This window comes from Mobula birostris, chromosome 13 (genome assembly GCF_030028105.1).
Source record: "Mobula birostris isolate sMobBir1 chromosome 13, sMobBir1.hap1, whole genome shotgun sequence".
NCBI lineage: Eukaryota > Metazoa > Chordata > Chondrichthyes > Myliobatiformes > Myliobatidae > Mobula > Mobula birostris.
In genome coordinates, this window is record NC_092382.1 from 32,441,625 (window position 1) to 32,458,854 (window position 17,230).

Below are 17,230 nucleotides of genomic sequence, written 5' to 3' on the forward strand. Positions count from 1 at the left end.
TGCTGTAGCACGATTTTCGCATTTATTTCATAATAACACTATTCTTTGCATTTCTGGTCAGATTCTAATTGCATTTTATTAGCTTTGTATCTGTACTCGGCGCAACGGCAATAAAGTTGAATGTAATCCAATCCAATCTAAAAAAAAATGTAGCACCTCACTCTTATCAGCATTAAATTCCATCTACTCTCTTTCAGCCAACTCTTCTAACTGACCCAAATCTCTCTGAGTGCTTTGAAAACCTACTTCATTATCCACAACGCCACCTATCTTAGTTCCATCTGCATACTTACCAATCCAATTTACCACCCCATCATCCAGATCATTAATATAAATGACAAACAACATTGGACCCAGCACAGATCCCTGGGGCACACCGCTAGCCACCGACCTCCAACCTGACCAACAGTTATCCACCACTACTCTCTGGCAGCTCCCATCCAACCACTCTAGAATCTACTTTACTACTTCAATATTAATAGCCAACTAACCTTCCGTGTGGAAACTTGTCAAAGGCCTTAGTGAGGTCCATATAGACAAAATCCACCGTTTTACCTTCGTCAACTTTCCGAGTAACCTCTTCAAAAAATTCAGCAAGTTTTGTCAAACATGACCTTCCACCTACAAATCCACGTTGACTGTTCCTAATCAGACCCTTGCGGCACTACACTAGTCTCCGTTTCACCGAAACGGCTCACCTCCCACACTCTGAATGTCGCGTTCCAGCCCGAGGAGCTCTCAGTCCACCAGGCAGACCGCTTGGCTGCATCAGATAAGAACAGAGTAGCAGCGTCTCTTTCATGATAAACTCATCATGGTGCTCCGACGTTATGAGTTGGAGCAGAACCGGGTGTTTCTTCCACGTCCACAGAATGGGTGTCCTGATCCTCTGATTGAGGAATTCCTCAAACACTTCTCCTTCACCCTTCGCTTCTGGGCCACCTTCTTCCTGGTAATGCCCGCGTCCCAGCAACCCAGACACCCTATCTCGTGCGGTATACCTATTATTGCGGTGTACGGCCACAGGGTGGCGCTGCTCTGGCTGCCTGTCCCCTTCCCCTCTCCTGCCAGTCACCCGGGAGACTACCTCCTTCATCTCGGGGTGACTACCGTCCTGTAGCTTCTACCTATCAGCTCCTCATGCTCCCGTGTGAATCGAAGCTCACGGAACAGCAGCTCCGGTTCCTTAAGTTGGTCCCTCAGGAGCTGCACTCGATGTACGTTGTGCTGATGTATTTATGCGGGATAGAGGTGGCATCTGAATTTCGCTAAATCTCACACAAGGAGCAGAACACTGACTCCGCATCTGTTCTCAGCGCACTAGCTAGTCAAAAGAAATCAACTTACCACAAACTTAATTCCTTACTTCGAGCATTCGCCTGCGTTCGTCCAAGTATGTTGCGGCCTCCTCTTGTTCAGCGCACTAGCTATGTACTATCAGAAAAATATAATACTTACTCGAAACGTTCTCGATAACTTACTCAGAGCATCCGCCCTGCGATTGTTGAAGCTTGTTCAGCCCAAGCCTGCTTAACCAAAGCCAGATCAGGGTAGTAATGTCTCACTCCGTCATGGCCGTTCCAGCATGGTGAATCGTTCTGCACCTATTTGGTCGAGACAGGGAGTGTGTATCATGATCGTTGCCATAGACACCGCAAGTAATGCATGTACTAAAGTTTGCCAAATATTTAAGTAAGTAAACGAACGAATGAATGAACAAATAAAGGAATAAACAAACAAGTAAACGAATAAACAAATTAAAGATTAATTTTGAGGACGTGTTCGTGGGTCGATGGACCGTGAGACATTTGATTGCAGAGGCTGGAGGTAAATCTCTGAGTGTCTGTCTTCCGGCTCCTGTATATTCTTGGGTTGGTAATAATGAGAAGAGAGCGTATCCTGGTGGTGATGGTCCTTAATGAGTCACGGCCTTTTATAGACGGATTGGATTATGGCGGGGCTTGTACTGTGATGGATGTGATTGTATATACAACCCTCTGCAATCTTTGTCGATCCTGTGCATCGGAGCCTGCACACCAGACGGCGATGACCACAGTCAGAATGCTCTCCACTTCCCAGTCTTGGTGACACACCAATACCAGATCTCTTCAGTCATCTAATAGGATTCAGCCGATGACGTGCTTTCCTGTGTGAATGTATAAACATGAGACGCCAGGCAGAGATTCTCTGAGAAGGAGCTTACAGCTGCTGGCCCGAATCGCCGCCGACCCTCCAGTGAGGATTAGTGTGTGTTCTCAGCGTTTTAGGTTCCTTCAATCTCCATCTTCTGGCTCTGCGATCCAATCAGCTCCCGTTTTTCACACAGTGGATTCTCGGGATCTGGCACGGAGGCCGAGAAATGCGGCTGAGTCCACGAATGCAACAGAGATAGTCGCTGCTCTCTCGTGATCGCGTGGATAACGTTCAGTTTACTCTCTCTTTATCACTTCATGTCGCCGGGTGAGAGAAACTACCTTTGAGATCATAATCGGATTCAACACAGCAGCAGATAGTTGGGGAACAGCACACAAGGTTTGATTCAGATCTGAGCAGAGTACAGATTCTCTGATCCAATCAGCGCTGCCGCTTGTGACGTCAGAATCCAATTATCTGTCCCGCAAACCCGGAAGTGCGGCTCAGTCTCCGAGTGTAACAGAGATCGGCGCTGCTCTCTGTCGGGATGTCGGGACTGCCCTTCGCAGCGCTCGTTCTTTATCTCTGCATAACCACTGGTGAGGAGCACTCTGTTGTATCTTTAGTGGTCAGACAATGAACTGAGTGACGTGCACTGGAGGAAGGAAAGACAGGTTATAAGAGACGATGTGATAATCTCTGCTGATTGAGCTAATTGTAGTTCTCGAGTCTCTCCGCGTCTGTCGCTTTTCACTCACACGATTTTCTCATTCACAGGTGAGTTTACCATTCTCGTGGAGTTCAGCCAGATAAATGTCTCCGTCGGGGGTGGTGCGCTCTTTTCAGTGCGGCCGTCGGCCGTGATCAGCAGTGGAAGCTGGATATTTAAAGGGAAAACAATCGCCCAGTGGATCCGTCACACCGCGTCTTTTCACAATGCCTACACATTGCGGGGTGTTTTATTCACCTCCAACGGGTCGTTTCTGCTGAAGTCCGTGAAGATGTCAGACACCGGGGAATACCGTGTGAATATGGTTCCAGCGAGTGGCACCCAATTTTCAGCGGTCGTCACTCTGCGTGTCTTTGGTAAGTGAGACAGAGTTATACACAGTCATGCGATCTCGGACTGTAATTTCCATTTTATTCCTGGTGTGATATAACACAATATAACCTTTACTGTTCGTTGCTGGATGACGAATTCGTTCTGAATTAAAACTAAACCGGGTGAACGACACAGTCTCGCATTAGATTTAGTTTGGAGATCCTCTCGGACAGGCATCGGCGATGACCGCTAACTGTGGACGCAGAACCTGGCCTGTAGTGAACCCTACCAGTCCGACTGTTCGGTCTGCCCAACTCTCACTCGTACTCAGTAAAGCTGTAGATTAGTAACTATAACAGGACCAATGAAAAAATCACGAGAGTGGACAAGACAGCAGACTGTGCAAATGCAAATATAAAGAAATAGTAAATAAATAATGAGAACATGAAATGACGAGATAAAGTATCCTTAAAGTGAGGTCATTCCAGAAAAATCCATCAAATCAGAATGTGCTGCAGACGGGGCGGGGTCAAACACGATTTGCCCCTTTTCGGCTTTTCCAGACACCTATGGTCCTTTCATAATAATTTGGACAGCACCTCATATTTGTCGATTTATCCCGAGCATTTTTTTTTACGTGTGGGCTTTTTGCAATGCAAACCAACAATCCAGCTCAACTACACGAAACTATTTCTTCTGTGGTACAGTTTGTATTCTCCCCAGACGTGGTCGTAAAGTGTCTGAGTTGTGTATCTATAAACTCAGAGTTTATTTTTTACTTCAATTATCAGCGTCTGGTAAGGTAGAGTCCGGTGCTGAGTGAGATATTCTGATCCGTGTCATTACGCCGTGTGGGGCTTGCAACGCGTGCTTTTAAGACGAACCCCAATTTATATCTGTTCGGTTTTGTGTGAAACAATTCCCATTGGCTCCAAAACATTAACACGAACACTGAGCTTTGGATCATTTCAGTAGCGATAGTTTCTCTGGATGATATTAGAAACTGTTGTCAGTATTTCTGTTCTGTGTTTGCCAGTGATTATGCATCATCTTTCTCATTGCCAAGTCACCCTTGCCTGAAGTGAATTATTTCCTTCTTCCTCCTTCACGAGCTCCATTGATTTGACATTTCGTCGGGTTTGTTTTTGAAATGTGAAATTTCAAAACGCCATGGCGTCAAAGATTAAAACAGCAAAGAAGCAGACCCTTCGGCCCAACATGTCCATGCCGACCCCTGCATCTCCTTGCTATTCGCAGTTGCTGCGTTCGGTCAATAATATTCCAAACCATTCCGCTCCAATTGTTTATCGAAGTTCGTCGTAAATGTTGCAACTGTGTTCAGCTGGACCACTTCATCAGGGAGTTCATTCCAGGTGCTTATTACCCTCTGTGTTACGTTTCCTTAGACCCCTTTCAAATATCTCCCTCTTATCGTGTATCGCTGTCCCCCTAACGCAGATGAATTTGTCATGTGGAACCTTGTTAAAGGCCTTACTGAAGACCATGTAGACAAAATCCACTGTTCTACCTACACCGAACCCCAGCAAATCCAAACGTTTTGTCAGACCCGCAGAATTACCACACTGACCATTCGCGATCAAGCCTTGACTATCAGAATGATGGTAGACTTTGTCTCTTAGAAATCCCTTAAATTCTATTCCTGTAACTGAAAACATGCTCTCCGGCCGGGGGTTTCCCAGCTTGTACTTCCCACTCGTCGTAATAAATGGAACACAATTACCCAATATCCAAGCTTCGGCACATTTTTTTCCGTAACGTACATATGCTACAAGATCTCAGAATGATCAGAATTCCTTTAGTTTTAAGATCGTAATGGCCGAGGTTCGGTGTAGACCTTGTGGGTGAAAATACATTTGATCAGTGCCAATTATGACTCAATTAGGCGGTAACTCGGTAGAGTTATTTTAAACAGCTGACTTTAGGGACGTCCACACCATAAGACCATAAGACCATAAGACAAAGGAGCAGAAGTAGGCTATTCGGCCCATCGGGTCTGCTCCGCCATTTTATCATGAGCTGATCCATTTTCTCCTATTTAGTCCCACTCCCCTGCCTTCTCACCATAACCTTTGATGCCCTGGCTACTCAGATACCTATCATTCTCTGCCTTAAATACATCCAATGACTTGGCCTCCACTGCTGCCCGTGGCAACAAATTCCATAGATTCACCACACTCTGACTAAACAAAACAAATCTTCGCATTTCTGTTCTGAATGGGCGCCCTTCAATCCTTAAGTCATGCCCTCTCGTACTAGACTCTCCCATCATGGGAAACAACTTTGCCACATCCACTCTGTCCATGCCTTTAACATTCGAAATGTTTCTACGAGGTCCCCCCTCATTCTTCTAAACTCCAAGGAATACAGTCCAAGAGCCGACAAACGTTCCTCATATGTTAACCCTCTCATTCCCGGAATCATTCTAGTCAATCTTCTCTGTATCTTCTCAACGTCAGCACATCCTTTCTTAAATAAGGAGACCAAAACTGCCCACAGTACTCCAAGTGAGGTCTCACCAGCGCCTTATAGAGCCTCAACATCACATCCCTGCTCCTATACTCTATTCCTCTAGAAATGAATGCCAACATTGCATTCGCCTTCTTCACTACTGACTCAACCAGGAGGTTAACTTTAAGGGTATCCTGTACGAGGACTCCCAAGTCCCGTTGCATCTCAGAACTTTGAATTCTTTCCCCATTTAAATAATAGTCTGCCCGTTTATTTTTTTCTGACAAAGTGCATAACCATACACTTTCCAACATTGTACTTCATTTGCCACTTCTCTGCTCATTCTTCCAATCTATCCAAGTCTCTCTGCAGACTCTCCGTTTCCTCAGCACTACCGGCCCCTCCACCTATCTTCGTATCGTCAGCAAACTGAGCCACAAAGCAATCTATTCCATATTCCAAATCGTTGATGTACAATGTAAAAAGAAGCGGCCCCAACACTGATCCCCGCGGAACACTACTGGTAACCGGCAGTCAACCAGAATAGGATCCCTTTATTCCCACTCTCTGTTTCCTGCCAATATGCCAACGCTCTATCCACGTATGTAACTTTCCCGTAATTCCATGGGCTCCTATCTTGTTAAGTAGCCTCGTGTGTGGCACCTTGTCAAAGGCCTTCAGATAATCCAAATATACAACATCCACTGCATCTCGCTGCCATGTGCAACTTCTTCAGCACCAACTGCCCAGTGCACAATAGACAGGACGTTTGTTCCAGTAGAAGGAAGGACACGCGTCTGAATATCAGAGCTCTTTAAATTACGAGACGGCAGTGAATGCACCCAGGAAGATAAAATGTAAGGATTAGGAAGCTAAAGCAAAAAATGATTCTTGGTTATTTAATAATTTTTTTTAAAAACTGGTAGAAAACTCAATCTAAAAAGCGTGGATTGGGACAGGTTGTTCTCTGGCAAAGATGTGATTGGTGGGTGGGAAGCCTTCAAAGGGGTCATTTTAAGAGTGCAGAGTTTGTATGTTCCTGTCAGGATTAAAGGCAAATTGAATAGGAATAAGGAACCTTGGTTCTCAAGGGATATTGCAACTCTGATAAAGAAGAAGAGGGAGTTGTATGAAATGTATAGGAAACACGGGGTAAATCAGGTGCTTGAAGAGTATAAGAAGTGCAATAAAATACTTCAGAAAGAAATCAGGAGGGCTAAAAGAAGGCATGAGGTTGCCTTGGCAGTCAAAGTGAAGGATAATCCAAAGAGCTTTTACAAGTATATTAAGAGCAAAAGGATTGTAAGGGATAAAATTGGTCCTCTTCAAGATCAGAGTGGTCGGCTTTGTGCGGAACCAAAGGAAATGGGGGAGATCTTAAATAGTTTTTTTGCGTCTGTATTTACTAAGGAAGCTGGCATGAAGTCTATGGAATTGAGGGAATCAAGTAGTGAGACCATGGAAACTGTACAGATTGAAAAGGAGGAGGTGCTTGCTGTCTTGAGGAAAATTAAAGTGGATAAATCCCCGGGACCTGACAGAGCGTTCCCTCGGACCTTGAGGGAGACTAGTGTTGAAATTGCGGGGGCCCTGGCAGAAATATTTAAAATGTCGCTGCCTACGGGTGAAGTGCCGGAGGATTGGAGAGTGGCTCATGTTGTTCCGTTGTTTAAAAAAGGATCGAAAAGTAATCCGGGAAATTATAGGCCGGTGAGTTTAATGTCAGTAGTAGCTAAGTTATTGGAGGGAGTACTAAGAGACAGAATCTACAAGCATTTGGATAGACAGGGGCTTACTAGGGAGAGTCAACATGGCTTTGTGCATGGTAGGTCATGTTTGACCAATCTGTTGGAGTTTTTCGAGGAAGTTATAAGGAAAGTGGATGAAGGGAAGGCAGTGGATATTGTCTACATGGACTTCAGTAAGGCCTTTGACAAGGTCCCGCATGGGAAGTTAGTTAGGAAAATTCAGTCGCTAGGTATACATGGAGAGGTGGTAAATTGGATTAGACATTGGCTCGATGGAAGAAGCCAGAGAGTGGTGGTAGAGAATTGCTTCCCTGAGTGGAGGCCTGTGACTAGTGGTGTGCCACAGGGATCAGTGCTGGGTCCATTGTTATTTGTCATCTATATCAATGATCTGGATGATAATGTGGTAAATTGGATCAGCAAATTTGCTGATGATACAAAGATTGGAGGTGTAGTAGACAGTGAGGAAGGTTTTCAGAGCCTGCAGAAGGACTTGGACCAGCTGGAAAAATGGGCTGAAAAATGGCAGATGGAGTTTAATGCTGACAAGTGTGAGGTATTGCACGTTGGAAGGACAAACCAAGGTAGAACATACAGGGTTAATGGTAAGGCACTGAGGAGTGCAGTGGAACAGAGGGATCTGGGTATACAAATACAAAATTCCCTAAAAGTGTCGTCACAGGTAGATAGGGTCGTAAAGAGAGCTTTTGGTACATTGGCCTTTATTAATCGAAGTATTGAGTATAAGAGCTGGAATGTTATGATGAGGTTGTATAAGGCATTGGTGAGGCCGAATCTGGATTATCGTGTTCAGTTTTGGACACCGAATTACAGGAAGGATATAAATAAGGTTGAAAGAGTGCAGAGAAGGTTTACAAGGATGTTGCCGGAACTTGAGAAACTCAGTTACAGAGAAAGGTTGAATAGGTTAGGACTTTATTCCCTGGAGCATAGAAGAATGAGGGGAGATTTGATAGAGATATATAAAATTATGATGGGTATTGATAGAGTGCATGCAAGCAGGTTTTTTTCACTGAGGCAAGGGGAGAAAAAAACCAGAGGACATGGGTTAAGGGTGAGGGGGGGAAAGTTTAAAGGGAACATTAGCGGGGGCTTCTTCGAATAGACAGTGGTGGGAGTGTGGAATGAGCCGCCAGACGAGGTGGTAAATGTGGGTTCTTTTGTAACATTTAAGAATAAATTGGACAGATACATGGATGGGAGGTGTATGGAGGGATATGGTCCGTGTGCAGGTCAGTGGAACTAGGCAGAAAATGGTTCGGCACAGCCAAGAAGGGCCAAGAGGCCTGGTTCTGTGCTGTACTTTCTACGGTTTCTATGGTTTCTTTCGTGAACCCTGCCAATTCCCACTTTTCGGGCTGCTAAACTTTCACTTGCAATCTGTAAAGCTGCAGATTAGTAACTATAATAGGATCAATGAACAATCCACGAGAGTGGACCAGACAACATTCTGTGAAAATACTAATATAAATAAATAGTAATAAATATTGAGAATATGAAATGACGAAATAAAATGTCCGCACAGTGAGATCATTGGTTGTGGGAACATATCACTGGATGGGCAAGTGAGTGTGGTTACCCGCTTTCTTTCAGAGCCTGGTGCCTGAAGGGTTGTAACTGTTCTTGAACCTCGTGGTGCGAGTCCTGAGGTTCTTGTACCTTCTATCTGATGGGCAAATGATTCTATACTCTACCTGCTCCTATGCTCTGTTCCTCTAGAAATGAATGCCAACATCGCATTCGCCTTCTTCATCACCGGCTCAACCAGGAAGCTAACCTTCAGGGTATCCGGCACGGGGACTCCCAGGTCCCGTTGCATCTCAGAACTTTGAATTCTTTCCCCATTTAAATAATAGTCTGCCCGTTTATTTCTTCTCTCAAAGTGCATAACCATACACTTTCCAACATTGTATTTCATTTGCCACCTCTTTGCCTATTCTTTCAATCTATCCAAGTCTCTCTGCAGACTCTCCGTTTCGTCAGCACTACCGGACCCTCTACCTATCTTCGTATCGTCAGCAAACTTAGCCACAAAGCAATCTATTCCATAATCCAAATCGTTGATGTACAATGTAAAAAGAAGCGGCCCCAACACGGACCCCTGTAGAACATCACTGGTAACCGGCAGTCAACCAGAATAGGATCCCTTTATTCCCACTCTCTGTTTCCTGTCAATCAGCCCCAATGCTTTATCCACGTATGTAACTTTCCTGTAATTCCATGGGCTCTTATCTTGTTAAGTAGCCTCATGTGTGGCACCTTGACAGAAGCCTTCTGAAAATCCAAATATACAACATCCATTGCATCTCCCTTGTCTAGCCTACTGGTAATTTCCTCAAAAAATTGTAATAGGTTTGTTAGGCAGGATTTTACTTTAAGAAATCCATGCTGAGTTCTGCCTATCTTGTCATATGCCTCCAGGTACTCTGTTACCCGATCCTTGACAATCGACTCCAACAACTTCCCAACAACCGATGTCAAGATAACAGGTCTATAATTTCCTTTTTGCTTCCTTGGCCCCTCCTTAAATAGCGGAGTGACGTTTGAAATCCTCCCGTCCTCCGGAACAATTCCGGAATCTATCGACTTTTGAAGGATCATCGCTAATGCCTCTGCAATCTCCACAGCTAGTTCCTTCAGAACACGAGTGTGCATTTCATCTGGTCCGTGAGATATATCTATCTTTAGACTATCCAGTTTGACTTCTCTAACCTCCGCTAATTTCCCGTCTCCCCCTCGTACCCCATCCGTTATTTATTTCTATACACACATTCTTTCTCTCTCTGCCCTTTTTCTCTCTCTGTCCCTCTGATTATACCCCTTGCCCAACCTCTGGGTTTTTTCTCCCACTCCCCCTTTTCCTTCTCCCTGGGTCTCTTGTCCCATGATCCCCTCAAAGCCCTTTTGCCAATCAACTGTCCAGCTCTTGGCTCCATCCCTCCCTCTCCTGTCTTCCCGTATCATTTCGGATCTCCCTCTCCTCCTCCCACTTTCAAATCTCTTACTAGCTCTTCCTTCAGTTAGTCCTGACGAAGGGTCTCTGCCCGAAACGTCGACTGTACCTCTTCCCAGAGATGCTGCCTGGCCTGCTGCGTTCACCAGCAACTTTGATGTGTGTTGGTTGATACATGGAGAGGTGGTAAATTAGATTAGACATTGGCTCAATGGAAGAAGTCAAAGAGTGGTAGTAGAGGATTGCTTCTCAGAGCGGAGGCCTGTGACTGGTGGTGTGCCAGAGGGAACAGTTCTGGGTCCATTGTTATTTGTCATCTATATCAATGATCTGGATGATAATGTGGTAAATTGGATCAGCAAATTTGCTGATGATACAAAGATTGGATTACTGTCTTTGCTGTCCTGCTTCACAACTTCCTTCCTAACACCCTGTAGTCTGTTTTCAGGACCTGGTCTCGTTTCCTACCTAGGTAGTTGGTACCTATATGTACTACGACCTCCACCTTTTCACCTTCCCACTGCAGAATATGGGGAACCCGATCAGAAACATCACAGACCTTGGCACCTGTGAGGCAACCTACCATCCGCATTTCTTTCCTGCATCCACAGAATCGCCTGTCTGACGCCCTGACTATAGACTCCCCTATAACTGCCGCCTTCTTTAGTTTCCTACCCTTCTGAGCCACAGGGCCAGGATCTGTGCCAGAGGCCACTGTTGCTTCCCCCAGGTAAGCTACCCCCGCCCCGCCCCCAACAGTACTAAAACAAGAGTACTTTTAAGGGACACAACCAGAGGAGTACTCTCTTACATCTGACCCTTCTCTCTCCTGACTGTTACCCTTATATGTCCTCGAGGCCCCGGTTGCCTATAGCTCCTCTCTATCACCTCCACACTTTTCCCGACCAGACTATGGTCACTGAGCTGTATCTCCAGTTCTCTGATGCCGTCCCCAAGGACGCCCCTGGTACAGAGGCCGGGAGGCTAAAATGAACAAGACTGGAAGGCGAGTAAATCCGACTAGCTCAGCTAGAATATTTTGCGGGATAAAGGAGTCCTGTCTGACTCTAACAATGCCCTTGCAAAATCAGCTACTGATTTGCTCATGATGCATGTTGGGATCAGAGGCAGAGATGTTGAAATACCAGATCTTATTACAGCTTGCAGACCGTTGTCGTTTTGGCAGTAGAAAGCTGATGCAGTTTCCGAAATTGCGCAACATATGTACTGGGCATGTCTTTTTTCTCGGAAGCTGTGAAAACATTGTCAGGAAATGTGCATCTGTCATGCAATGAATTTCAACAGAAGGTTAGTAAGATACATCCCGCAGTTTGGCCGTTTCATGTTAACAGAAGGCGGCGGAATTCTGGAAGGCTTTGATAGGAGGAGTACTTAACCGACCACGGATTCAAAACACTGGGCACCGTCAACTCCAACGCCAGTTTCAGATCACAAGAGGTGTATATGTGAGGCTTCCTTGCTCTTCTGATGTATTTCCGTGTTTCCCTGTTGGAAACTCTGCAAGCATAAACACCAGTGTGATTGAAGGTCTGGGCAGCGGTGGAGAACTGTTCAATGAACTGAAAAGGGGAAGATATTATATCGAGCCACAGGATTTACACTTGCGAAAGAAATGGTGACAGTTGAAGGCAGATGAATATGAATCAGCTTTGGGATGCAAGACATGCTGAGATATTAAAGTACGTCCGAATACAATGGATTGGGAGGTTCGTCATGTGTCCAAACATACCTGTATGTTCTTCTCACAATTTAACCGCTAATTATCATATTACCTGTCCATTTTTAATCCACAGCAAAATCATTAGATTTGTCATTGACTGAGTAGCTCTATAGATTTTATTGACCGCTGAGGTACACAGGAATAAACATTAGGTTTTCTGCAGACCTGACACCTGATTAGCGCACCATCTATCCGCCTATCAATCTGTCTGTCCATTCATCCATTATCTATCTATCCATTCATCCATCTATCTATCTATCTACATACTATCTATTTATCTTCCTATCTATCTATCCACCTATCGTCCTATCTATCTGTCTATCTATCTACTATCTATCCATCTATCGTTCTATCCATCTATTCCGTCTACGTATGCCTATGTATTTCTATCTGTCCATGGACCATAATTCAAAACTTCTATATTTTTCCCATTACCCTGATGGTCCACCAGTGGCAGGAGAGGAAAGAGAATTCTCCAAGTGTCATTCAGTCTCATACCTTGCTTCTCTCAGTGACTGAGATTGTATCCCACCAGGCTCGGAGGCTCTGTGCACCTGATGTTCCTCACCTGACCGAAAGAAGTGCAAGCATTTCCAACGTCTGAGCTCTACAGATTTCGATACGGCAGTAAGTTAACCAGGAAGGTAAAATGAAGAATGTCAGGATAAAGAAGCAAAAATCAAACATGGCGCTTGATCAGAGAACAATCATAAATGGGAGAAAACACAAAGATGGAATTAGATGTAGAGGTATTGGCACTCCTGAAGAACGATAAAGTGGATACGTCTCCCACTATCTACACAAGATTATTCAGAGAGTCGGGGGACCTACGGCGATATCTTCCTGTCCCCACTCGGCAGAAGTGAGGTACAGGAGTGCTGGTGATTGGATACTGTTTCAATATTTTAAAGCGGAATGCGTCGTTGGATGAGAAGGGTGTGCAGATATTAGAGACGGCGCAGAAGAGGCTGACAATGATGCTGCCTGAATCAGTGACAGCCAGTAACTTTCTTCCGAAGGTAAAAATGTCTAATCTGAGAAATCACGGCAAGTTACAACGCGTTGCTTGGGATAACATTTTCTGTACATTGAGTGTAGGTACTTTGAGTGCACAGGCAGGTTTGGTGACGGTTGCTACGATTCTCACATACTTTCCAAAGACGAACTATAAAGGTTAGTTGTAACACTTGTGAGCTTCACCTAAGAAGATCCTCGCTGAGGGAATTTGACGCACACGGCGCAGTCATTGTACCTTTCATCTTCAACCAGGTATGAGAGGAATTGAATGAAGCTGAAAATGGTGCGGAAAAGATTCACAATCACGCAACTGGGTTGGAGGACTTTCGGGGTTAGGAGTCTGGTTAGTCTGAGACCATATTCTCGGAGCGTGGGAGGCCGTGGAAACAGCCTGTGAACATGCGTTGAAACAAGACCTCTCACCATTCCATAGTTGTCTATGAAACCACCCTTCATTCTTCTGAATTCCAGTGAATACAGCCACAAATACATCAAATGCTCTTGATATCACAACCATTCAAAAATTGACACATAGTAGTAAACTTCCTTTGAAGCCCCTTTAGTTTGAACACATCCTTTCTAATATAAGTGGCTCAAATCTGCTCACAATTCTCCAGGTGAGGCCTCACTGGTGGTTAAAGGGTTAAAATATTGCATCGTTGCTTTTATAATCTCGTGCATTTGAAATTAATGCGAGCATTGCATTTGCCTTCCTCTCCACAAAATCAACATGAAAATTAAACTTTCGGGGACAATGCTCTTCAATATTTTGTATTTTCTCTCCACTTAGGGGATATTCAACTCTCATTTACTTACCAAAGTGCATGACCGTTCGCTGACCGGCACTGTATTCCATCTGCCATTTCATTGCCCATTCTCCTAATATGTCTAAGTCCATATGCGGCCTCTCCAATTCCTCAAAGCTACATACCCCTCCGCGTGTATTCGTGTCGTCTGCAAACTTTACAAGAGTGCAATCAATTCCATCGTCCAAATCATTGACACTGAACAGGAAAATAATAGGCCCCAACACAGACCACCCTGGAACACCACTAGTCACTGTCAGACAGCCAGATAAAAAGCTCACACTTTGGCTTTCGCCAATCGGCCACTACTTTATCCATGCTAGATCTTTCCTGAAATACCATTAACTCGGAGCTTGTAAAACGGCCTCATGTATGGCACCTTGTCATAGCCTTCTGAAAATTCAACCGGCTATTGTTTGTCGATCCTGCCTGTTATTTCTAACAGATCCAAGTACCCTGAGACCTCATACTTAATAATCGACTGTTTTTCAAAAAATTCCGTTCAACTCCCCTCTCATTGGTCCGTAGTTCAAGTTACCCCATTGTAATACTGATACATATGACTTCAGCCTCTCCTTCACAAATTTCAGGGTGAATTCGATCATATTATAAACAAGGTCCGGGCGTTGTTTGTTTTATTTTCCCTTAAGGTCTCTGTGCAATTCTGATTCATTGCTCAACACAAAATCCAGAATAGATGCTACATGAGGTGCCCTGAAACACCAGTTTGCAGGGACTCGACATGATCGCCTGCTGGAATCCAGCACCAACTTCATTTTCCCAATCTAATCCCCATGACTTATTCTAACATTGGCCTTTTGACATGCATTTTCTATCACACATTGTAATTTTAGGCCACATCATGACTCTGTTTGTCGGTCTCTGTGCAATTCCCATCAGGGACGTTTTACCCTTGCTGGTCCACAGCTCTATGCACATCGGTTTAATACATTCTGACCCACTTTCACCTCTTTCTAATAATTGGAGTTCATGTTTTAACAACAGAGCAATGCGGACCCGCTAGTCTTCCTGCTTGTCCTTTCGATACAACGTGTATCCTTGGACATCAAGCTCCCGGCTATATTCTTTCCGCCGTGATTCAGTGTTGCCGACAATATTATAGGACTAATCTTGTAGGTCTAATAAGATTTATAAAAACAGAGTATACGGGGAGAACAGTTTATTCCCATTTGTTCCAGAGGACAATTAAACTCTAGCCAAGTTGCTTAGTCCCCCTAAGTAACAGCAGTAAAACTTTAAACTCTGCAAGAGTTTCATTCGGTCTGCCATCTGACCAGATATCGAAACACATGGCGATAAGAGATGGGAATGGCGACCACCCTACGTCCTGTTCCCAAGCAGCTGTCCCGACTCTGTGTTCCATGTTCCTGTGTTGCTGTCGCTCTCAAGTTCAAGGCTCCGTCATGTCTTCGCCTTGCTCCGGAGTCCGAGCCCCAGTCAAGACGCAGGTTCTGGGTCCTTGTCCAAGGCTCCTAGTTCCCAATCCCTTGTCCTGTCCTGCTTCCTAGCCAAAGCCCCAGACCAATTCTGTGCTGCCGTCCCATCTCAAAGTCTGTGTCCTGTCCCGTCCCTAAGCCTGGTCTAGTCCAGTTCCTTGTACTTCAGTGTCTGTGTCTTGCTTTTGGGTCCGCTCCCAGCACTCTTCTCTATGACACCAAGACAATATCGGAGATCGTAAGACGTATCAATAAAGGCCGAACAATGGTGTATATGGAGTAGTGAGGTACCTGACAAGGTTCCCCGAGCTGGGATCACAGGAACATAGAAAATAGAACATAGAATAGTACAGCACAGTGCAGGCCCTTGGGTCCACAATGTTGTGCCGAACCTCAAACACAGCCTTCCATATAACTTCCCAACTTAAATTCCTCCATATACCTGTCTAGTAGTCTCTTAAACTTCACTAATGTATCTGCCTCCTCCACTGGCTCAGGCAGTGCATTCCACACACCAACCACTCTCTGAGTAAAAAAAAACCTTCCTATAATATCCCTCTTGAACTTCCCACCCCTTACCTTAAAGCCATGTTCTCATGTATTGAGCAGTGGTACCCTGGGGAAGAGGCGTTGGCTAGCCACTTGATCTGTAAGGAGTCACGAATTCAAGGAGTGGGGAGAAACATGGCTACGTAGATTCAGAATTGGATTGTGACAGATGAAACCCGTGGTAATGGATGGCACCTATTCTAGACAATAAGAGCATACGTCATAGGAGCGGGAATTCGGCGTTTTCGACCATCGAGTCTGCTTCGCCGTTCACAGATGGCTGATCATTTTCCCCTCCCCTCAACCATCCTCTTTAGCCTTCTACCCGTAATATTTGATACCGTGTTTATTCGGGAGCCTATCAAACTCTGTCTTAAATCACCCAACGAGCTGGCCTCCACAGTTTTCTGCGGTAGCAAATTTCAGAAATTCACCAGCTTCTGGCTGACGAAATTTCTGCGCATCTCTGTTTAAAATTGACGCCCGTCTATCCTGAGTTTGTGCCTCCATATCCGAGACTCCCCCACCGTGTGAAACATACTTTCCACATCGACTCTGTCTAGGACTTTGAACATTCGGAAAGTTTCAATGGGATTCCCACTGCCCCCATCTCTCTAAATTCAAACGAGTACACACCCAGAGCAATTAAACGCTCCTCGTACGTTAACTCTTTCATTCCGGGATTAAGCCTTGTGACACAATATACAACTCTAAACTGACCCAGTTTAATTGCTGTGAAAATGAACTTGCCACTGATAAAGACGTGTTCTCGGAATGTAAGATGTATATATTTCCCTTGTGTGTTATCAGCAAAAAGAGATGACAATTGTACCCCCGGCTCTGGCGCAATCGTGGGCATTGTGCTTGGTTTACTTGGCATGGGCCTGATCGGCGGAGTCAGTGGATGGTTGATCGCGAGGAAAACTGGCGGGTAAGTGCATGTTTTTTTCTCTTTACTATTTTTTTTTCTTATAATTGGCACAGTAGATTTCTTTTTTGCCGGAATGGGACATTGGAAGCTCAAACGCGAATTTGCGATGCAGCCGGTGAATGAAGCAAGTTACACAAACTGCAGCTGGAGGGAACTGGCGAGTCAGTTATTATTTGTGGGGGACATGAACAGACCCTTTTGGGTGCTGGGATGCAGGATGAGGAAGTGTTTCATACGGCGCAACGAGTTCTGCGATTTGTTACCGAGGCAACAATTATTGGAGTCAGGAATGCGTACATTACAGGAACAGAACCACTGGCCGTGTTGAAAGTTTATTTTTTCATGTCTGCTCACCATATGACA

General features: G+C 44.9%; 1 protein-coding gene across 4 annotated transcripts in view; it reads left to right on the forward strand.

The window, feature by feature from the left end:
* Positions 1 to 2,219: 2,219 nt before the first annotated feature.
* Positions 2,220 to 17,230, forward strand: part of LOC140206695 (uncharacterized) — a 23,181-nt gene continuing 8,170 nt past the window's right edge. The window contains exons 1-3 of one of the 4 annotated variants that reach the window (XM_072274854.1): positions 2,220 to 2,732; positions 2,911 to 3,219; positions 16,747 to 16,867. In XM_072274854.1, coding sequence (XP_072130955.1) covers positions 2,681 to 2,732; positions 2,911 to 3,219; positions 16,747 to 16,867 — 482 coding nt within the window. In that variant the 5' untranslated portion in view covers positions 2,220 to 2,680. The remainder of the gene's footprint in view (positions 2,733 to 2,910; positions 3,220 to 16,746; positions 16,868 to 17,230) is intronic. The other 3 variants (XM_072274853.1, XM_072274852.1, XM_072274855.1) reach the window with 3 other exon arrangements.